At 50.6% G+C, this 22,297-nt stretch overlaps 2 protein-coding genes across 2 annotated transcripts; one reads left to right on the top strand and one right to left on the bottom strand.

The window, feature by feature from the left end:
• Positions 1-1,567: 1,567 nt before the first annotated feature.
• Positions 1,568-14,604, bottom strand: NDUFA11 (NADH:ubiquinone oxidoreductase subunit A11). Its single transcript, XM_003760622.2, has 4 exons — positions 14,390-14,604; positions 5,341-5,433; positions 2,131-2,253; positions 1,568-1,808 (listed from the first exon to the last, which is right to left on the bottom strand). Exons 1-4 carry the CDS (start codon positions 14,484-14,486, stop codon positions 1,696-1,698), a joined length of 426 nt encoding a protein of 141 aa, XP_003760670.1. The 5' UTR covers positions 14,487-14,604; the 3' UTR covers positions 1,568-1,695.
• A 381-nt stretch (positions 14,605-14,985) lies between these two features.
• On the top strand, positions 14,986-21,668 carry VMAC (vimentin type intermediate filament associated coiled-coil protein). Its single transcript, XM_003760632.4, has 2 exons — positions 14,986-15,227; positions 19,872-21,668. Exons 1-2 carry the CDS (start codon positions 15,037-15,039, stop codon positions 20,233-20,235), a joined length of 555 nt encoding a protein of 184 aa, XP_003760680.1. The 5' UTR covers positions 14,986-15,036; the 3' UTR covers positions 20,236-21,668.
• Positions 21,669-22,297: the final 629 nt, after the last annotated feature.

Raw genomic sequence — 22,297 nt, 5'->3', positions numbered from 1 at the left:
TCCTTCCCTTTCTCAACTGACTGGAAATCAAATGCATAAGAAAATGAGTCACCTTCTCCCAGTGTTATGTGCAGGATTGATGGATTCTGGAGAAAGAAAGAACACTACTGGAGGCTGCTTTCTCCCTCCACCCAAGGTTTCCTTCTTCCATTAGCAAGTTCCTCCCAAGAGCTCATTTTAAGGACGGGCCACCCTTCATTCCCAGGACTCCGCCACGATCCCCTGTCCCTGCCACATTCCTCCCCCCTTGCCATCCTCCTTGGTTTTCAGCTCTTGAAGGTGCCGCCTTCCTGCAGATTGCAAACTCGTTAAAGGATTCTGTCCTGCTTCTATTTGCATTTCTAGCGCTTGGCCCATGGCTCAGCCTTTAACTGCAAGTGGACTGGAGAAGCGGAACTCAGACTCTACTAGATTCCCACAGAGGTCCATGCAGGAAATAGCCCCAGAGAGGGAGAGGTCTTGCATAAAGTCACAAAGGGGTAGACCCAGTCCCCTCACCCCAGATTCGATGCTTCCGCTCATACTCATGATTTTAGGGGCTTTAGAAATTGAGTCCAAACCCATTTCATTCATAAACTGAGGCTTACTGAATAATTTAGCTAGTCACGTGTTTGTTGAGTCCCACTGGAACTCAGATCCCAACCGTAAATTCCATATGGTCTGATTCACTCCATCATGATACCTGACCTGATGACCTTTACCTAATGTCACCTGTAAGCCAATGGGTGCCAAAAACAGCATAAATCCCTATAAAATGGCATTTTTCAGCCAGTCAACAAGCATTTATTAAGTGCCTGCTATATGCTAAGTCCTGTGCTAATTACTAGGAAAATTTTAAAAGGCAAAAGATAGTCCCAGAAATCAAATGGCTCAGTGTAATGGGGAAAACAAACAAATGTGGACAAGCTATATAGAGAACAAATGAAATATAACAAACAGAGGAAAGGCATTCAAATTAAGAGGGAATGGGGAAGACTTCTTGTGGGAGACAGGCTTTTAGACGAGATGCAAGGGAAGCCAGGGAGGCCATAGTCAGAGGTGGTGGGGGAACATGGGGTGCCCCGTTTGTGGAATAGTGGCAGAAAGTAAGGCGCAGGAGGGGCCTGGTCATGGAGGGTTCTGAAGGCCCAACAGAGCCTTCTGTGCTGTATCTTAGAGGCCACAGGGAACCACGGGAGTTTATCGAACAGGGAGGTGGGCTGGTGGAACCTCTACTTGAAGAAAATCATTTTGGAGGCTGAGAGAGGACAGGCCAGAGGCGGGTAGACGCCCCGTCGCTTCTGTGCCAATCCAGGCTTTCAGCGAGGAGGGCCCGCCCCAGGGGGCGGCAGTGTCGGAGCAGTAGCTTGGACATGGGGGGCAGGCCTGGAGGGGAAGAGGAGGACGGAGCTCACTTTGGGGTGTGTTAAGTTTAGGGTGTTTAGTGAACATCAAGTTCTGTCTGGAAGGCGGCTGGGGAAAGTTAGGGGGAGTCTGGAGGTCCTTTTCAAAGCTCTCGCCCAAGCACTACCTCGGCCTGAGGCGGGACAGGGCTCCTGGGACTGAAGAAGACCACTCCCACAGGGCATCAGCTTGTTTCAGGTTTTATTTGACAGGAGAGTGAGGACACTGTTTGGGGAAATGCTGAGTGGGGTTCCTATATATATATTTTTCTATCCTTCCTTTATACAAAACATGTGACAAAGGCGCGCTGGCTCAGATTCGGGGCCCGCTGGCCATCCTCCAGCCTTCCAGTTTGCCCGCCTTCAGAAGGGCGGCGGCGGCACCCATGTACACACACGCCGCTGCGCCGGTGGTGTAGTTGTGCACTGAAAGAGAGGGAGAGTCAGGTAGTGGGCAGCACCGGCCTGCAGCCCCCGTGCCCACCCCTGCAAGAGGCCCACTCCAGCCCCTCCCAGTTATCAGACCAAGGGCCCGAGAGGTCACTTGGTTGTGAGGGGACACAGAAGCAATCTGGTGGAATGCAAAGATGGGGGGGTCAGAGGTCTGGGATCCGAATTCTGCTCCCCACCGATTTCCTGTGAGAGCTACTGGGGCTCTCTCATCCTCAGTTTCCTTGGGTGGAAAATGAGGGGGCTGAATGACTGTGAACGCCCTGACGGGGCAACCAAGCCTCTGCCTGGGACTTACTCCGGGCTCCGAGGGTCAGGCCGGCCGCGCAGCCTCCAAAGAAGTAGTTCATTGGGTCATCAGGCTTTTCCCTCACTTGAGCACTGATACAGGAAGCAATCCCAAATATGGCACCCACTGCAGCTGTAATGAGAGGAGGAGAACAGGAGAGAAAGCATGAGCACATGAGACAACTAGACTCTCCAGCTCAAGAGACAAAGGTTTCTGAGACCAAGAAAGCATCAGAATCTGGAGAAGGTACCAAATCAGCCCAGAACCCCAGAACCGGCTGGGACCCAGCTGAAGCCCAAACCGAGGACTCGCTCTAACATTTCTCACCAAGTGGTGAAGCCGCCTTCGCCAGGACCACCCCAGGGTCCCCAAGGTGGCCCATTTCCCTTCTCAAACGCTTGAATGATTAACTCTTCCCACTGTTGAGCCTCTCCCTTCTCAGCATCCACCAGTCCTAGTGCTTCCTTCTGGGACTCGCCAGACCCCTCCCCAAATTCTGGAAGTCGCCACCACATCCCCTCTAAGTCTTCTCTTCTACAACTTAAGGTGGCTCAGTTGATTCTAGAACGTTTGTTATGGCTGCCAGCCTCCTCCACACCCGCTCTGGGGACTCCCAGCTGTTCCTCCAGCATGGCAGCCGGCCCGAAGCCTGTATTTGAGAGGCAGTGGGAGCAGGGCAGCGTGGGATGGCCCTCGCCCCCTTCATGCGGGCACTCTGCCCAGCAGGCCTCCACCTCTCCCCCCCACATCTAGCTGTTCTTCTCCACTTTTTACATGGGAGAGGGAGCACATGAACTGAAACTGAGCCAGGATGTGTCAGGAAGGCCCGTGCTGGGGCCCTGCTCTGCCCCATGGGCCCAGGAGTCCTTGGACACGTCAGACGGCCCTCCAGTGCTTCCCAACCTGTGACTGTGCTTCTGCAGCAGGAGGCCAGAGTTGAGGGAGGAGAGGACAGGCCAGCTCCTGCTGTTCACTTGCTGCAATGCCCCTTGGTCAAGGGTACCCATGCGCCAGGCTCTCAAGGGCACAGAGTGGGGCTTCTGGCTGAGATTACGGGGTCTGCCATTGGAGGGGCCTTTGGAGGGCATCCAGTACCTGCCCTCTCTGCTGGAGAGCTACATCAAGATGAAGGGCAAAGCCCGGCCTATGACACCGCCTCCTGCTCCCCCTGGGAGGGGCCCCAAGGGGTCTCCAGCTGCTCCGGTCCCTCTTATGGACCAAAGACTGATGCTCCCGGGAATGTCGAGATGCCACGGCCAGGGTGGCTCCAGTCTCTTGGAGATGTGGGGATCCTGCTCCCCACAACCTCATTGGGGTCCCCAGCAGGAGGAAGAACGAGCTGCATTCTGGGGCCCTCCCTGGAGCACCCCTCATCTGCTAGGCCTTGTCATTCCTTCTCCCAGGGACCAGCCTTCCCTCCCTCCCGGCAACTGCCAGGGCCTTGGTACCTGCTCCAAGCGGCCCCTCCAGAGAAGCTGTCGCTAAGTCGTTTTCCTTGGTGGCAGAAACGGTGCCGAACGTGGGTTGAGGAGCCTGGTCTGGGTACCGGCTCTGACACCCTCCCTGATCCCAGTAGGCCCTCAGCCTCAGCCTCCTGCCCGGGGGGGCCCAGGAGTTTCTCTTAAGACTTTAAATTAAAGAGATGCTATTTTGGGCGTGCGCCCCAGGCAGGCTCAGCAAGCTCGGCTGAGCCATCAGCAGGCGGTCCTCGGGGCCCAACCTGGCCACCTCAACTCCCCAGCCCTTCAGGGACACTGAACTTCAGAATACCTCGGTAAGGGCTTGGGAGCCCAGGGATCTGGGCTGCTGTCCCCCCTCGCTCCCTCTGTGGAAGCCAGAGTGCAGACAAGCAAGGAGAGCGCAATAAGGGTTTCAATAAAAAAGTGGCCCGGTCAGAGCAGTGCTTAGGACGATCCCTGAGGCCGCCAGAGCGGGAGGCAAGGAGGCCGATCAGGAGGCTGCTAGAATAGCCCAACTGAGGTGTGGGAAAGGGCTTACGCTTGGTCACACTGGGAGTGAAGGACGGGCAGATGTTGGGTATCACAGAGTAAGATGGTAGGGGGTGAGAAAGGAGGAATCAAAGATGGCTCCCAGACAGCCAAGTTGGGACTGCAAGAAGTCAGTCACCTCATTAACTCAGAGAAACAGAGGGAGTCGGGGCTGCTTGTTTTGGGGGATGAGGGTGGGGAATGACGGAGTCTGAGGCGGCCACAGGAAATTCAGGTGGAAACACAGATTTGGTATTTGTGAGACCGTCAGCTGAGCACAGGGAGGAGCGTGGGGCCCAGGGCCGGCCCTCAGAGAGCCCCGCAGGCGCTCCGCTCCTTGGGTTAAGGGGCCCCACGCTCCCAAGCAGAGAGGAGCTGCGGCAGGCTCCGCCACGTACAGGAGAAAGCGGCTTTCACCGAGGAGGGCCGAGGCAGGCGAGAGCCTGACGGCTCGGAGGGAGGCGGTGTCATGAGCCTCCCCACTAGGCCCGACGCCGCTCCAGCCGCAGCTCTTCCACTCGGGCCGAGTCATTCTGTGTGACTACAAAGGGGGCGAGGGCCATCTTCCTGTGGGAAGCTGAAGCACCCGGGCTCCAGTCACAAGCCCCCGGCCTGGCGGGATGACTCCTGTCTGGATTTTAGGCCGGACGCTGCCAGGTCACCTATGACTAAAATGTGGCCCAGAGCTTGGGGCTTTGGGAGGTGCTGCCCGCTGGGGGCAGGGGGGAATGCTAAGGCTGGAGGCGCCCCGGCTCCCGGCTCCTTCCTCATGGTGACTACGCAGAAGGCATCTCAGGTCATGTGGCAATGGCACATTGCCTACGGAGGGACAGTTCTGACCTGCGTCACGCTCCACATCCCACACTGGGGAGGGAAGCTCTGTGGCAAACTCTGCTTCAGGCTGTCCTGGCGGGACACGCCGCCTTTCTACCTTTGAGGAGTTCATGGGAAGCGCTGGGGAGTCACTCCCTTGTGCACTTAACCCCCTCTGCTTGGGCCCTGCCCTGGGTGCGAGGGGGGAGATGGAAAGAGTAGAAATCCCTTGTCCTCAAGGCAGCTCAAAGGTTCCCAAACGCTTCATCCCACAGCAGGGAAAGCTCCTGGCCTGGGGCGGGGGCGAGGTTAAGCCGAGTAAGGCTAGCTGGCCCACTGGGTAACCCAGGAAGCAGGAAGAAGGAGGACCGGAGCCGGAGCTGGGACCCCCTGTCATGGGGCGCGCGTGGCCTCTTACCCATGGAGAATGTGAACTTCCCAGCCCTCATCACCGCCTCAGAAGTGGACTCAGGGGGCACAAACACCAGGTGGTAGGCAGAGGCTGCCAGGCCTGAAAAAAGAAAACGGACTCGTCAATGTTCATGAGCAGACAAGGGGTCTCTGACCTCCCCGAGCCCTCCACCCCCAGCTCCATCATGAGCCCCTCGCACCCTCCCGGCCAGCACCTCTAGAGTCCCTGGGAGAGGAGCCCCCACGGTGGGAGGCCTTGCCATCGGCACGGTCACTTCCTGGGGAGAAAAGCCGCGGCCACCCCTGCCCCCGTTGGCTCTGCTCTTACCTCCCAGGTCACCCTGACACCCATGATTCTCCTTGTGCTATACTGTATGCACGGCGATGACCTGCTTGCGCCACTGTGCGGCTCTCAAATGACTGTGGGGTCACTGGGACCCCCAGAAACTGTCCATCCCAAGATATGCAAACGCAAACACGCCCAAAGAATTCTGGCATCCAAAGCCAGAGATCACCATGGCTCCCGAGTCTTTCTTACTGCCCCTGCAGAGGCCGCCTGACCCAACTGTGACACGGCTGCGGCGCCTTATCATTAGCCAAGAGACTTTTCCCGTATGAATGGCTGGGCTGGCGGGTTCTCAAGGATTGTCTGCCATTCTGGAGTGCGGTGCAACAGGGATAGTCCCCACCAGGAGGACCTCGCGCTTACCCCAGCAGGCTGGCCACAAGAACCTAACTTAACCCCACAAGAGTACTGTCCCGGAGCTGGCCCCCTTGCTGACCTCCTCAGGACGGACCTGGGCTAATCAGGGGCCCTCTATTATTACGTCTCCACCCCCCATCTCCTCTGCGAGGTTCTAAACTCTGAGTAAAGCCTGCCACACAGGGTGTAAATGTCCCCTAAACACCCAATCACCATTTTAGAGGAAAGGAAATGAGACCTAGACAAGAACCAAGGTCACTGCCCCTGCCTGCTCCCCCTTGCTCTACCCCATTCTACCCACCCACCAGGCAAATTCACTGACACAACCCACCCCAGGGGGAGGAAACTCCAGAGAAAGACAGGCAAGGCTTGTGATATTTACGGGAGCCCCAAGGCAATCCCTCATTTGGTAGCAAAGGGAACTAAGGCAGGGATGACAAAGGTTGCACTGCTTGCCTTTCCTACTAACTGACCTAAGTGCCAACTCGCACCCAGGACTCTAGAGAGGCGGGCGGGAGAGAGGACTGGGAGCCTGCCTCTGACACTTCCTAGCTTTGGGATGCATGTGAGCCATTCACTTTTTTCACCTGGAAAAATGGTCATTTCTTATGTGCTAAGATTTCTGCAAGAATAAAATGCACGGTGCTTTGGAAGCCTTAAAGCACCATATAAATATCGATCACCACACTCTTCCCTACATGGCACTCAAAGCTGATACCTCACAGACTCATGAAGCCCTTTTCAGGAAATTACAGTTGGGGGTGGGTGGGTGGGTGAGGGTCTTTAGCAACTGCTGGCCCAACCCTGCACTCTGCAGGTGGGACCCTGAGGGCCAAGCGTTTTGCCCTGCATCACAGCCCCTAGAGCTCCGGTTTCCTGCCGCCCAGCACCGACTTCCCGACCCTAGTTTTTCATCTCCCGGGCTTTTTGACATGTGGTATGCACAGAACGTCTCTGCGTGGCTGTGCCCCAAATGCTGAAAGATTCATGTCACAAATGGAGGCCCCCTGAGCCGTTACCTCTCCTTGACCTCCCGTCGGCATCAATGGCACCATTCTGCTCAGGGCCCATCCCTGGCCCGGCCTGACAACTGCCCCCCCAGGAAGCTCTGCCAACTCCTCTCCTCCCTTGCTCACACCCGGCCCATGGCCGCCACCCTTCCAGCTGCACTCACTCCCCACCTGGCGGCCGCTGCCCCTTCAAGGGGGCCTCCCTGCCTTGGCCGCCAACGTTTCCACCGGGGTCACATTTTCCAGCTCTTGATCCCCTCCGCAGGGCGGAGCCCTGCCCTGGCCCGGACTGGAGTTTGGGTCTGGCTGGCGCTGAGTGGAGTGGATTCATTCCTGGCTCTGACGGGTTATCCTAGTGTTTAGACAGATCCCCAGGGAACACTAAACACACGGCCTCTCTGCGAGCCGGCCTGTCTGCACAGCCCCTGCGTGGGGGCTCTGTCTGTGAGGTGAGGGCCGGGGCAGCTCAGAAAGGAGCCCCCTCCCCGCCGACGCCCGGGAAACCAAGGCTTTGATGTGCAGCCCTTCTCTCCGAGCCGGACAAGGGAAAGGGCCTGGAGTCCTCTAGCCCAGCCCCCGGCCTGCAGAGGAAGACCCGGGCTCAGAGAAGCAACGCCTTGTTCAGGGCAGCAGCTCACGCCCTTACAAGGAGGTGGAAAGGTTCCGGCCCCAGGTCACGGTTAAAGCAGCGCCCGTAGCACAAATCACATTGTCAGGGCCACTGGAGCTTCTGTTCCCAACTCGGCCCACTCCCACCCAGAATCTGAAACCTTCAAGGAGCGCGACGCTTAAAGAGTTGCCGCTCAGCTGCTCGCTGCCTCGCCCCAAAGGAGCAGGCGGGCGAGCCGACAGTCAAGAAGACTCGGGGGTTTCCCACTGTGTCGGCCTGGACAAGTCACTTCACCCTGTCTGCCTCAGTTTCCTCATCTGTCAATGGAGAGGGAAGGGGCAGCCTGCTGTGTCTCTGCCAGAAAACCTCCACGGGGGCCACAGCGAGCACAACACCGGCCGCTCCCAGGGCCGTCTGCAGCCTGCCCCTCCAAGGAAACGCTGTGCCTGGGCGGAGAGCTCAGGGAAGGACCCAGAGGCAGGAGACTGGCTCTGCCATCTCTGCCCCTTAAGATGCTCCAAATTCGGGCACATTTTATTACTTTCTAAACACGCATTATCACACTCAGGGAGGCCCAGAGTCCCGGCTCCACAAGCTCTGCTTTTGCTCACATTATCCCCTATGTCTGGGAGGGCCAGAGCTACAGGGGCTGAAAGGGCTCATCCAGCCATCTAAGGCATTTCCTCAAGCACTCAGCCCATGCCAGGCTCTGAAGACAAACACAAACACAAATGTTCTCTACCCTCCAGAACCCCACATCCTGACAGAGAAGGATTACACGGAAAGGGGGGCTAGAGAGCGGGGGGAGGGAAGGAGTGCTGGGGAAGAGGCTAAGAAAGCCAGACAGCGAGTCAAGCCTGGAGGGAAAGGAGCACGGTGGTCCAGGTCCAGGACTCACCGACCAGAGGAGGGCTATCCCTAAGGTAGAAAGCCCCCTGTGGAGGAGGCGAGGAAATCCAGAGCCAAGGGCCCCGGGGGCAGGGGGGAGTGCTGTGCCTCCCTGGGAAAGAAGCAAGATTTGGGGACTTCTCCATAGCGACCCCACCCGCCTCGAGAAGGACTCGGAAGGCAAGCGACCCAATTTCTAACTCGACAGGAATCACCTGGAACACTGCCCACAGGGGCACTCTGGCCTCCTCTAGTCAAGGGGAAGTCCCCGCTGTGCAGGGCCACCCACTCTACTTTTAGGCAACCATTAATGGGAAGTCTCCCTTTACACGGAGCCTTTACTTGCCTCCCTGCAACGCCTACCCACCTTTCCTAATGCTGCCCTAGCGAGAACCGATCACCATAGTCCGTTCTGGAACTTTCAAGACTTAAAGGGAGTTTTGTTTTGTTTTTAAACAGGAGTCACACAGGACTCCAATGCATAAAGCAATAGGCTTAACTACGGAACATTTTAAATGACATAAGGGAAGACCTTAAAATGAGACACCTGGGATCCAAGGCTAACCATACAGTGGGGCTGCAATCCTCAGAGGGGGATGGACTGCATAGAACCAGTTTTCCACTGCTAGACCCCAGCAGGGAGAGAGATGGGATTTCCTTTGGGGAGACTGTCCGCTTCTCTTCCTAAGTGACGTCTCCTCCACACCTAGGATTTCACTAAGACAGGTAAGGACTAAAGTATGGAAGTTTCCCCAGAGGCATGGAAGTCTCCAGAGAAGGGCACGAGTGAGTCAGTGGCAGAAATGACCCGTGGTTAGTGAGCCTTTTCTGTCAGCTTCCCCCCTACTCAGAGAAGCAGCTTTCAAGCTGGAAGGAGCCTTAGTCTAGCCTCATGTTCCGAGGAGCAAACCAAGCCTCTGATAAGTCAAGTGAGCTGTTCTAAGTCCCACAAACCACAGAGCAGAGCCAGGGCTTCAGGCCCAGACCAGCATGCTTTCTATTAGACCACAAGGCCTCCAGGATGTCATCAGCGCCTTCCTGATGGATAAAGAAATCTTCTAAGAGGATTCCAGGAAACTCAGAGACTGCTCAGCTAGGAGGTTGGTGTTCCAGTAATCCCTGCCTCTCAGGGCTGGACAGGCCCTTGGAGGGCAGCCAGGCGAACCCTTAGGGGAGCAAAAGGCCTCTCTATAACCTCCCTAAGAAGGGATCGATTCAGTCTCCTCTTAGAGAGCTCCAATTAGGAGAGAATTCAAACCATGCCATTGAAGGATAGTTTTAATAGTTTTTAGGCAGTTCCTTCTCCTAACAACCTACCCCTATCGCTCCAAGTTCTGCCTTCTGAAGCCAAGTTCTATTTCCTGCACAACAATAATTTAAAAACATGAGCATGGTAGAGTGTGTGCACGTATGGAGGGAAAGGGTGTATATGTTTGTGACGGCGTGCAAATACGTGTAAGAGCATTACTCTGTGTCAATGCAGACGTAAACATGTATTAAGTACCTATTCTATGTCACACACTATGCAAAGTGGTGGAACTGAAAAAGAGGCAAAATATAGATCTTGTCCTTAAGGAGCTCAAAGTCTGGAGGAGACAATATGCAAACAAAAGTTCACAAAAGAAGCCACATACAGGACAAACAGAAAATGAGTAATAAAAGAAAACCACAAAAAGTATGGGGTAAAAAGTTGGATTTTAGTTGAGACTTAAAAGAAGCCAGAAAGATCAGTAGGCACAGCAGAAGAAAAGCATTCCAGGCAAAGGGAACAGCCAGAGAGGATGCCTGGAGCTGAGATGGGGGTCAGTCAGTGGGTACTGAGCATGCCGGGAAATGCGGTGTAAAAGGACCAGAAAAGTGGCCAGTGGCCAGGTTGGGAAGGGCTTTCAATGCTAAGGGGAGCCTGGGCACTTAACCCTGCAGGGGTGGAGAAGCCAGTGTCCAGGGTGGGAGGTGATGAGGGTGTGTCCCGGAGTGGGGCCTGTGGCACAGGAAAGAGCCCTGACAGAGCCAGAGACTAGACAGAGCCCAGGGGCAGAGAGGAGTCCAGGATGACTCTGGGAGGATGGTGCTATCCCCTCCATGACAGAGAAGGTGGGGAGAGGGCAGGCTTGGGCAAAGATAACGAAATCTGGTCTGGACACACTGGGCTTAAGGTACAGAAGCCGATGGGAAATGAGGAGATCACCCAGGAAGGCAGTACAGAGGGAGCAGCCAGGACAGAACCCCAAGGACTGGACTGAAAACATGGACTCAAAAATAAATCCAATCAATAAACAGAAGCCAAAGCAGCACGTCAGTTAGAGGGCTTGGTCTGGAAGAGAATGCAGCCAAGGAGAGATGAAACGGGGGATGGGAGAGATCAGAGAGCCTCAGCCTCAAAGGCCGCGGAGCAGTCCAGAGGACTCCCTGTCACAAGGATGGCATCTAGGGTTTGCAAAGTGCTTCACCGTTATTACTCATCTGGGAAGCACAAGCCTGGGAGGAAGAGGACTCCAGGCCACACCGGTGCCCCCCTAGCACCAGCCCCTCTCACTGCAGCTCCAGCCCCTTCAATCTTTTGTGCCAGCTGTGAACCCTGTTCATTCACATTGAGTTACTAGAACCCCTCCATCAGATCACACCCTAGGCTCCCAAGGGGGTCCCTCATCACTGGATTTCAAAGGTTCATCAACTTTTGTGGCAGGAAAATTACATCTTGACTTTCACCAACCTTTGGTTTTCTTGGTAATCCTATATACTTTATATTCTGCATTTAAAAACATCTTGAGGTCCATAGGCTTTATCAGACTGCCAATAAGGGCCAGGACATACACACCCTATCCTAGACCTTTTTCATACAATTGTTGTCTAGCCACAATCCAAGCCCATTTTGAAATTGTTTGAATCTTATACCTGGGGAGGGGAAAATCAAATTTACACTTAAATTTCATTTTGTAAGATTCAGCACACTGATCTAGCTGTATTTTTTGGAGATACTTTCTTTTCTGAAATATTATCATCCAAAATATTTATGAGCTACACACACACACACACACACACACACTATATATATATATATATATATATATATATATATATATATATATAGAACAGCACTGGGGCAAAGCTTGATCCTCGGGATACTATAGTATAAAAGACTTTGAGCCATTAATGACTATTTTGGGGTATACATGATCATTCAATGAAGTCCAAATCCATTTATCTCTATTATATAGTCTACATCTTTTTATCTTTTCCACAAGGACAGCAAAGGAATGCTGGATGCTTTCCAGAAATCAAAGTAATCATGTCTATACTGACCCACTGAGCTAATAACAGAAATAAGTTGTTTGAGACCGTTTGTTCAAAACAAAGTCCTACTGTCTCTTACTGATTTCTTTTTCTGTTAAGTGCTCACAAACCATTCCTTTAATAATAGCCTACAATTTTGCCAGGATTTCATAAGACTAAAATTTATAGATTATCCCCCTTAAAAAAAAAAAAAAAAAAAAAAAAAAAAGTAAAGACTTGCCTTTTTTCAATCCTGTGTTATTTTCTTCTATTTTTCAAAATCTTTCAAAAATCTCTTCTGGGAATTCAGCAGTCACACATGCCTACTGTTCTCTCAGTGCCCAGGGATGTAGTTTATTTTAAGCCTCACTCTGATCTCACTGATTGAAAGGAAGAGTAGGATCTTGGTCTCAATGCTCTATTATCACTAGTTTTATTCTAGCTTTCCGAGTTCAAAGATCATTCTCTTTGGCAGGAAAAAAAAAAAAAAAAACCCTGAAGCAAAATAAAAATTTCACAGTTTTGCTTTCTTTTATCTGCTGTCATTATTCAATCCATTCTAACCACACGCAATGTCTTGATTGCCCTTTTGCTTCCAAACTTAAGTAAAGACTGTTTTGCTATCTTCACTACCCACTACCAGAATGACTTGGGCTTAAGTTTACACAGTTCTGATCACTTTTTCCACATTCTTTCCCTCTTCCCAGTCCTTCCCCATGCAATGAAAAGCTTCATAACTTTTGTTTTTCAGTACTTGTTCTTGATTCCATCACGTATTTCAGCCATATCCAACTCTTTGTAATCCCATTTGAGGCTTTTCTGACAAAGATACTGGAGTGGTTTGCCATTTCCTTCTTCAGCCTATTTTATACATGAGGAAACTAAAGCAAACAAGGTCTCATCCAAGGTCACACAGCTAGTAAGTAACTGAGGCCAAATCTGAACTCTAGTCCTCCTGATTCCAGGCTTGGCACTCTATTCATCTCAGCACCCACATTTCCCATCACTTATACAAACTCTTTTTAAAAAAATCTGAATTATAGGGGCAACTAGATGGTGTAGTGGATAGAGCACCAGCCCTTAAGTCAGGAAGACCCGAGTTCAAATTTGGTCTCACACACTTAATACTTTCTGGCTGTGTGATCCTGGGCAAGTCACTTAACCCCAATTGCCTCAGGGAAAAAAAATCTGAATTGGTCAATAATTCCCCTCTATCAGCCTCCTCAAGCCGTTTTCTTCCTTATTGGAATAATTTTTGTTTCTTTCTATCTCTCTTGCAGATTTGTTCAGACCAGAGGGTGCTACTTATCAATCCTCTCTGAAGTACGTGCTTCTAAGTGTTTAGTTCAGGTCACTCTATGCCAGATTTTCCTTTTCTCCACTAGCACAAATTTTAACATGGATCACTGGCCTTTTCTGAACCCTAAGGTCACAGAACTGGATTTGGAAAAAAAGATCCCTTGGTTATTTCCACCAGCTTCTGAAGAATTAAGTCATTAGCTTAATATAGATTGAATTACTAGATGGTCTAAGAGAGAATAGGAAGGAGGGAGGAAAAAAAAATTGGAATGCAAAGTTCTGCAAAGGTGAATATTTTAAAAATGCAAATATTTTGAAAATAAAAAGCTAAAAGGAATTAAATCACTACATCACTAATTTCTTGGTAACTGCCTTAAAAAAAAAAGCAAATCTAGCAAATGTTTGGACAATGGATCCATTATGTCTCCATGACGGTTTTGTGGCCAGAAATCCTCTAGCTTTTCCTTTGACCCACATGATCCCGCTAACTGTTCTTCTAATTCTGCCTTGGATGGGCCTCATTTTCCCCAACTAGCCCCCCTTCTCTGCTTCTGATTTTTTCCAGGGAGTGTATAGTTGTTAATGCACCGTCCTATTCCGTTTCTCCACTTACGTTTAGGGGAGGCTTAGCCTTCCAGAGCCCTGTGAACCCTGACACAAGATTCACCTCTCCAAGGAGATCTCTTTCCTTTTACTGGCTGAACAATCGTGGTAGCTCGTGCATGTCTCTCCAGGTAACTGTCAGGTGACTCCCTGTAGCTGCAGGGAATTACTCATCCTCCCTCCCGCCGGTCTCTATTCCAGAAATTCCCCTCACATACCCGTATGTAGGAGGTCTGGATGCTATAGGCCGGAGGGGGCCTCTGACTCTCAGCAATTCCCACGCAGCGTCACCCCAAAGAAAGCCCTCGTTCTGAGAGACTTCACTCCCAAGAACCCCCCCTGGGGGGTCCCCCTTCCGCTGGCTCAGAGGCGGGTGGACGGGGACCCTCATGCCCGCTAACTTAGATGCACTCTCACTCTCAATGGGGGGGGGGGGGTGTGTGCCTCATTTCTATTAAAACAGATGCAGTGACCCCTCCCCCCCTTCCTTGTCCCGGGGAAGCCAGTTGATTTCCCAAGGGAAAGTTCATCGCCCCCTTCCCCGTGACCCCGGGGTCACTCCTCAACCCGGATGCAGTACCTCCGGAGCATTCCTGACCCTCTCCCCAGGGGGTCCCCTTTCTCCCGTGACCCTTAAACCAAGGCGCTCGTGTTCCCTCCCAGGCCTCACCGACAGCGGCACCCATCTTGCTAGTGATATAGGTCTTGCGGTGGCAATCTGTGCCATCGGGGACGTCCCAGTATTCCTTAATCAGCATCGACGCCATGATCACCCCCTCGTCCCGCCCCAAGGGCAGCTACTCCGAGTCCGACGAGAAGTACGCATGTGTCGACGCCAGGCGTGGGGGGCGGGAAGCGAATCCGTTTAACTTTATTGAAGGCCGCTGCGCGGACACTGACAGCCTAGTTGGGGGCGGGGCTTGCACTAAAGAAGAGGACGAAGTTGGTCCCGGGGGGCGGGGGGAGCATTTTACGAGGCTGCGGATTGGCTGAAGTGGGAGGGGCGTAAACGAGTGGGTGGCCTTGAATTGATCGAAGAAGATGCCTGGTGAGCGCGGATTGGCTAAGTTAGAGGGACGGAATTGCCTGAAATAGACTAGGTAGGCCGGGCATGGTACAAATGGATGAGCAGGGATTGGCCGGTGTTCGTGGAAAAGGATTGGCCGAGATCATAGGCGGGGCTTGTCGAGGTGGGTAGCTGTGGATTGGCTCCAACTGGTAGAGTTGTGATCAGTGATTGGCCTTTAAGAGGGAGCGGGGCGGAGTCTTTGGGTCCGGCGGCGGTTTCCGGAGAGAGTCCAGGGGCCTGGAGGGGCCATGTCGGGCCCGTCCCCCGTGCAGATCCGGGAGGCGAACGCTCACCTGGCAGCCGTGCACCGGAGGGCGGCGGAGCTGGAGGCGCGCCTCGGGGCGGCGGAGCGCACGGTGCGGGAGCAAGCGGAAAGTCTCATCCGCAAAGACGAGCAGCTGCGCGGGGCGCTCCGCGAGCTGGGCCGGGCCAAGGACCGGTGAGAGCCGGGGGCCGGGCCCGCGGGGATGGCGAGGGCGCTGGGAGAGAGTGGGGGCGCAGAAGCGGGAAGGCGGGGAGCTTGGGGCCTCCGGTGCGATCGGGAGCGAGCACTGGGCGCGTTTGGGGAAGACTAGGGACTGTAGGGGGTTGGGACTATTGGGGGAGGAGGAGCGACGGCGGGGCTGGGACAGGGGTCTAGAGGAATCACGGAGGATTGGGGAGTATTAAACCGCGCGGTCAGCAGGGGCTTGCGAGGGGCCCTGGGAGTGAGGGCAGGCTGGAGGAGCCTAGGGGACCACAGGGGACTCGGAAGGGGCCAGAGGTGGGAAAAGCAAGTCGGGGGGAGGGAGAAGTGATGGAGGATGGGGGCGTGTGGGAACCAGGGGATTCTGTGCAAGAGCAAGGGGAGCCAGGCCCGAGCAGTGCCGGGGGGTGAAAGGGGCGGGGAGGCACTAAGAGGCCTTGAGAGAAAGGGCAGGGGGTGAGGAGACCGAAGGAGGCTTAGGGGAGGCTGGAGGAACAGAGAGGCAGAGGAAAGACGCCCAGGGGGCTAAGGAAGGATGCTCCGATCAGGGTGAGAACTTGTGCATCCCAAGAAGCCGCTGTCGGATCGCATGGGGGGCTGGCGCGCTCCCCCACTTGTTAAGCGATTTCTTCACGAGCGGACAGAGGGCCGGCCTCGCCGGGGTCTGATCCTGCCTCTGACACCTACTAGCCGAGCCTCTCCGGGCTCGCGGTCACTCTCTGAGGCCATATCGGTCAAGGGAGTCGCCTCCCCTGAAACTTGTTACTCCCATGAACTCCTGTCTGGTCTCCTTGTCCCACGTGCAGCATGCTGGGGGCAATGGCATAACCCAAAAGAGCGGTCTGGGCAGAGCAGCCTGAGAAATCTGAGGAGGGGGCTCTGCGGGCAGGGAGGGAGGGTGTGTGGTCAAAGAAAGTTTAGTGGAAGCAGTGGTCCTTAAAGTGGTGGCCAATGGAGGGGCAACAGGCTGGGCTGGGAGGGGGGGAGGGAAGCCCGGGCGTAATAATACCGTCTTGCAGACAAGAGAACTAGGAATAGGGATGGGAGTGTTCAACTTGGCTGTATCACATTGTGAAAAGGAGAAGCCTGCCACAAGGAAGAAGCTAGTAGGGGGAAGGATAGGTAGTGCTGGAACTTTACTTTCATGGGGAAATGGGTTAAAGAGGAAGAACACAGAGAAGGGTACAAGACTTCTATGAGAGGGCAAGGGGACAGTGTAGGAGGAGCCACTCTTATTGGGGTGGGTAGGTCAAGAAATAGGAGGGCAAAGGTAGCAGATGGAAATAAAGCAGAGAAGTGAAGAGGGATTATGTAAATAGGGAGGAAAGAATAGTGTGGAAAGATTGGAAGGAGAAAAATGTACAAGTAATTATAGCTTAGAATGTGAATAGGATGAATTTGCCCATAGAATGGAAACTGATAGATTAAAAATTTGAATTCAGCAATGTGTTATTTTCAGGAAATGCTATAAAAATGAGATACACACAATAAAGATGAAGAATAGAATTCATTATATATTAAAAAAGCAAGGATAATAATCATGATTTCAGACAAAGTTAAAGCTAAAATAGATTTAATCAAAAGAGGAAAAATAGGGAAACTGTACTTTGTGTCAGCAATATTATTTAATATTGTTTAAAATAACTAGACAATATAAAATACCTGAGAGTATACCCGCCCAAACATACAGGAGCTATAAGAATATAAACATAAAACACTTTTTTATACAAATAAATTTAGATCTAAATAATTGAAGTAATATTTATTTTTCATGGGTATGTAAAACCAATATAATAAAAAAGGCAATTTTACCTAAGAAGTCTTTTTATTTAATGCCTTCCCAATTAAATTACTAAAAAATTATCTTACTGAGTTAGAAAACAATGATAACGTAATTCATTGAGAAGAACAAAAAGTCAGAAACTTCAAAGAAACCAGAGGAAAAACAGTGTAAAGGAAGCAGATTCAGTAGTACCAGACTTTAAACCATATTACAAAGTGAGAGCACTGTTGAAATGTAAAATGAATAATTTTGCTTATTTTAAATCGGAATTTCCTTGTATAAATGAAACCCATGCAGCCAAGAATAGAAGGAATGCAGAAAATTGGGGGGGGAACTTTCATAGACAATCTCTCAGATAGAATATGATTGGGTAGGGTAGGGAATGAGTTGGTTGATTTAGAAAAACATGAAAAGCCTTGGACTTATGAAGGAAGATGTTATCCACCTTCACAGACACAGATGATAGGATGAAATAAACATAATACAATCTTATATGTATATATATATATATGTGCAAGACTGGATATTCGCACCTATGTGTGTGTATGCGTAGATAGCTTTACTTAATTGTAGGCTTCTTTGGGGAGGGGGGGAAAAGAAGGAATAAAAAGTGCACCAAGAACAAAAGAAAAACAACAAGGAAGTAAAAAGGAAAAAGCTGGGCAGCTTTGAAAACAACCTGTAATATTTATTATATAGATTTTCTTGAAATAGAAATTTATTGCTTTCTATTGAGGCCTCTCTTATGGTCTGCTGTATACGTGGCAATGTTTTTTCTTTTTTTATTTTGTACTTAAGTTTGAAATAAATTTTAAAATTTGGGGAAAAAAAGTCCAGTGAGGTAAAGTTGAAAAGGTTGATGGGATCAAGATAGAGAGAATCTCAAATGCAAGGATATAATATTTATGCTTTTATTCAATGTGCATTTATTAAGATACAAAGGGGAGGGAGCACCTGAAGGTATTTTTTTAAAAAACAAAAGATTAAGTTTTAGGAAGCTCATTCAAACAGTAATCCATAAAGGATGACTTGGAGTGAGAAGTGAACCCTATGGAGGCCAGTTAAGAGTAGAAGGCTATTCTTCTAGTCTAGAACAGAGCTGTCAGAAGCATGGTCCGGTGGCTACACTAAGCCACAGACCAGGGTGAGCCCTAGATGCCCTGGATTGTTCTTGATTTGAGGGGGCCCTCATCTCCACAGCCCCAGGGATACGTTTCACCAGGACAGGTTGCTTTCTAACTAGGATTTGTTGGGAGGACATAAAGCAGCATATGAGTAGTCTCCAGTATCAGAAGAGCAGTTGTGAAGTAACAAGAAAAGTGCTGGACTTGGGTCCAAGCCCTGGATCTTTCACTTATTAGCTCTGTGACTTTGGCCAAGTGACTGCATGTCAGCTTCCATTCCCTCATCTGTAAAATGGAGAGGCTACTTGTGTCACCTATCTCACAGAGTTATTCCTAGGAAGGCACTTTGCAAACCTTGAATCGGTAGAGAAATGCGAGTTGTACCATTTCTACTGGGTAAACAAGGAGCAGGGGCAGGGTTCCCAGTGGAATGGGATGAATTGTAACCTGCTTGAAAGTGTGCAGAGTCCTCATATACATTTTTTGATGGGAAAATTTGCAGGTTTAGTATCTAGCTTCTCTCCTTTCAACATGGATGTCTTCTAGGATTTTATCCTGGGTCCTCATTTCTCCTTTTCATTCTCCTTAGTGATTGAATCCACTCGGTCCAGTTATCATCCCCGTGCAGGTAGATGAGCCTTAGATTTGTATATCTAGTTCTAATTGGTCCCGAGTCAGCGCTGTCTGTTGCACGTTTCTGCCTCTGGACCTACCTTCCAGATCCCGTACTCACCATGTCCAAAACAAAACTTGTGGTCTTGCCTCTGACTGCACCTTTCTCCACCCTCTTTCTTTTTATTGAAAGTATCTCTCTTCCAGCTGAGTCACCTTTGGTACTTCCTCACTTTCTATTTATAAAATCTGTCCTATCATTTCTGCCTTCATCACATTTCTCACATGGTTTCTCTTCTCTTCTCTATACTTACGCAACTAGAACTCTAGTTTGGGCCTGCATCATCTCTCACTTGCACTAGGAAGGGAGGAAATAAGCATTCCTTAAGCACCATAAGTGCCAGTGTCAACCACTGTATAAATAGCTCATTTGATCCTCACAACAACCTGTGGGTGAGGAGCCATTTGACAGTTGAGGAAAAAGAGGCAGGTAGGGAAGGGTTAATCACCTTCCCAGGGCCCCTTGGCTGAGGCTGGGTTTAACTCTCGCCTTCCTGACTTCTCATTATTCTGTCTGCTTCCAGCTTCTTTTTTCTCCAGGTCATTTTGCACCCAGCTACTGAAGTGATATTCCTGAGTCACAAGTCTGACCATAAAGATTAGTCCCTTGTGATATTCAGTGACTCTATTGCTTTTGGGAAAAAATAGCTTCCTCATTTCACACTGAAAGCCAGTCACCTCCCACCTACCATTTCAGACCGTTTCTCACTATTCACCTTCACATGCTTTACCTTCAGGCCATACGCCAAATACTAAGTCCCATCTCTGTGCCCTTGCATCCTATGGGCCACTCATCCTCCTGCTCATCCTTTAGGGCTTAGTAAGCTAAGTCAGCTTTTCCTGTTGGGGTTGATACTTTCTCCTCCAGGGACCTTGCATTTACTATTTTGGGTGGGTAGAATGTAAGCTCCCTGAGGGCAGGAAAGGTGCATGACCCCGTGTCTGACACGAGGTAGAATCTTAATCGATGCTTGTTGAATTGATTGAAACCAAAAGTTCTTTTTTTTCTTCCTGGTATGTGTCTCTACTCCTGCAAAGAGAGATCGCAGATCTTCAGGAAAAGCTCTTTTCTTCAGAGGGGACTGTCCAGAAGCTTCTGACTGTGATTCAGGAGAAAGACGCCTTGATCGTGCAGCTGAAGCACCGCAGTGAGCTCTTGCACAAAATCTGCCAGCGCCGGCCTCTGCTGGACAGCCTGTTGGCCTACATGGCTGAAGGGGAGCAACTGGGCCCTTTGGCCAGGTCAGGGTCCCCGAGTGCCAGCAGTTCCCCACTCCCCGATGGGACACCTGGGACTGGTGGGCCCTCCTGCCCACTCTCCAACAGCCAGGCCTTCTCTCTCAGTGAAGATGATGTAGATGACAAGGATTTGGACCAGACTATGTTTGGAACCACAGTGTGAGCTGTCCTGTCTGGTAGCCTCTCTCTTCCTCCAGAGGCTTCTTTCCAGTCCTTCTCCTTGTGGTGGTAGCCATGAAAACCTGGGGCGATCAGGATCCTCCCGGGCCTCTCCCAGAGAAGCAATTCTGGGTCTGTTCCTAGCCCTGCGCCACTGAGACAGGGGTCCTTGTAAACCCACTTGTCTTTCAGGAGAGGAGCCACAGGTATAAGGACTCTAGATTCAGGGACATGGTTTCTTCCTTTACCCCCAATCTCTTCTCCCCTTAAAAAGATTTCTCTCTGCAGGATCTTCAAACTCAGGATGAACATAGGCTTGCATCTCAACGAGGGAGACAATGTCTTAGAGAAAAGTTTAAAGAAAAAACACAGGGGCAGTTTCTCTAAATTTCCATTTGGGTTTGGAAGCCAGGTCCTATTTGATAGTAGAAGGGTTTCTGGGTGCAATAATGCAGTGAGGTTATTGATAGGGAACCTGACTTCTTCGGGGAACTGAGTCTCCAGGCAAAAGTAACACCGTCCTGAAAAAACCCCAGACTTAGAAAAGGGAAAATCAGCATGTAGTTGGAAAGGGCAGATCGATTGGCCTTTCTGAAGATCAAGGTTATTACAGATTGAGGCTTTAAAAAGCCCAGTAAAACCTGTGTCTTTTTTCCTACCCCATTCCTTCTGCTAGCTTCCTGTTTCTGTTAGCAGCCTCGACAGTGATCCGTATTTTGAGAATAGTGCCATCCCTAGAGGTAGCAGAGGAATTCCTCGAGGAATTAGAATTATTCTTATTTTGAATAATACAGTAGTGATCTAGAACACAAAGGTTTGTTCACTTAATATGTAGCCTGTGTTCTAAGCCACTCACACTTTTGTATCAGCTTTAATAAGTTTGAGTGTATTTTAAAATGCTCTTTTTCAAATTCTACATTTTTTTATTTTTTAAAAATTCAAGGGGGAGTTGATTTCCCAAGTCGCCCAACTAACCTCCATTCATATCAAATGGTTGGAAGGTTTAGCCAGGGCTTATACTTCTCTACCTACTAATATTGAGCCAACTGGTTTCTACAAGGCCTGTTACAGGGGAAACTACTGGATTAAAAAACCAGTGGTTTCCATGCTCTGGTGAATAATTCTGATGTCAGGTGATACTCAGTGGAGCTGAATTCCAGCCTAAAAGAATTCGAACCTTCATTTGAAGTCTGTGATACCAGGGTTTGACCTGGACATCTCTTTAGAAGAGCTCAGACTACGGGAATACAGACTGGGGGGCAGCTCTATGTAGCCAACTAGAAATCCTTTTTTATATCTAATAGATGTCTATATTTTACATGTCTGTTTTCTATGGGGGTCATTCTCAAGCTGAGCTATTAAATGGGAAGTTCACCGTTTGAGGATAAATATTTCACTTTTTTATAAAAGCAAATAAAAGAACATTTTGCCACTTCATTTCCCTAATTCTCTGATCGAATCACACAGGGTCTCCTCACATCTGTCCTGGCTTTGCACACAAAAGACTGGGAGAGGTTCACATTGGGCTGTCAGGGGCCGGCTAACTAACTCGGGAAATTTCATTTCTGTTCTCCAGAGCCTCCATCCAACACATGGGTGGAAGGAAAGGCCCGTGCATGCTGTTTCTGCCTCCACATGTCCTGCACAGGGCTCTGCCTGTTGTACTAGTGGGTAGCAAGGCTTCAGTTTGGAGCTGGCAGAGACCTTAGAGACCACCTAGTATAACCCTTCTATTAGATACAGAAAGAAGTGGGTCTAAAGCCGTACAGCTAGCAAGGGACAAACAAGAACTTGAACCCACGGAGCCTGTCTGCCTGCCTGCCTTCCTGCTAAAAGTCCAGTGTTTCTCCTGGGACGGTTTCTCAGTGGTCCGATCTCTTCCTACCCCTCCCAAGCTGCCTTTGTGAAGGGTGCCGTGACAGTGCCTTTGTAGCTAACAATACTAGCTCTGTAAGAGAAGAATGTCCCTATTTTCTATTCTAGAAGAATGGGAGGGAGGTGGGGATCGCTAATTTTGTTCAGGTTTTCAGTACCTGTCCTCTGGCACTTGCAACAAAGGGAGGCAG

The sequence above is a fragment of the Sarcophilus harrisii genome, chromosome 1 (assembly GCF_902635505.1).
Source record: "Sarcophilus harrisii chromosome 1, mSarHar1.11, whole genome shotgun sequence".
In the NCBI taxonomy this organism is placed as follows: domain Eukaryota; kingdom Metazoa; phylum Chordata; class Mammalia; order Dasyuromorphia; family Dasyuridae; genus Sarcophilus; species Sarcophilus harrisii.
Note: the sequence above shows the minus strand (reverse complement) of the source record. Positions and strands in the feature narration are given on the sequence as shown.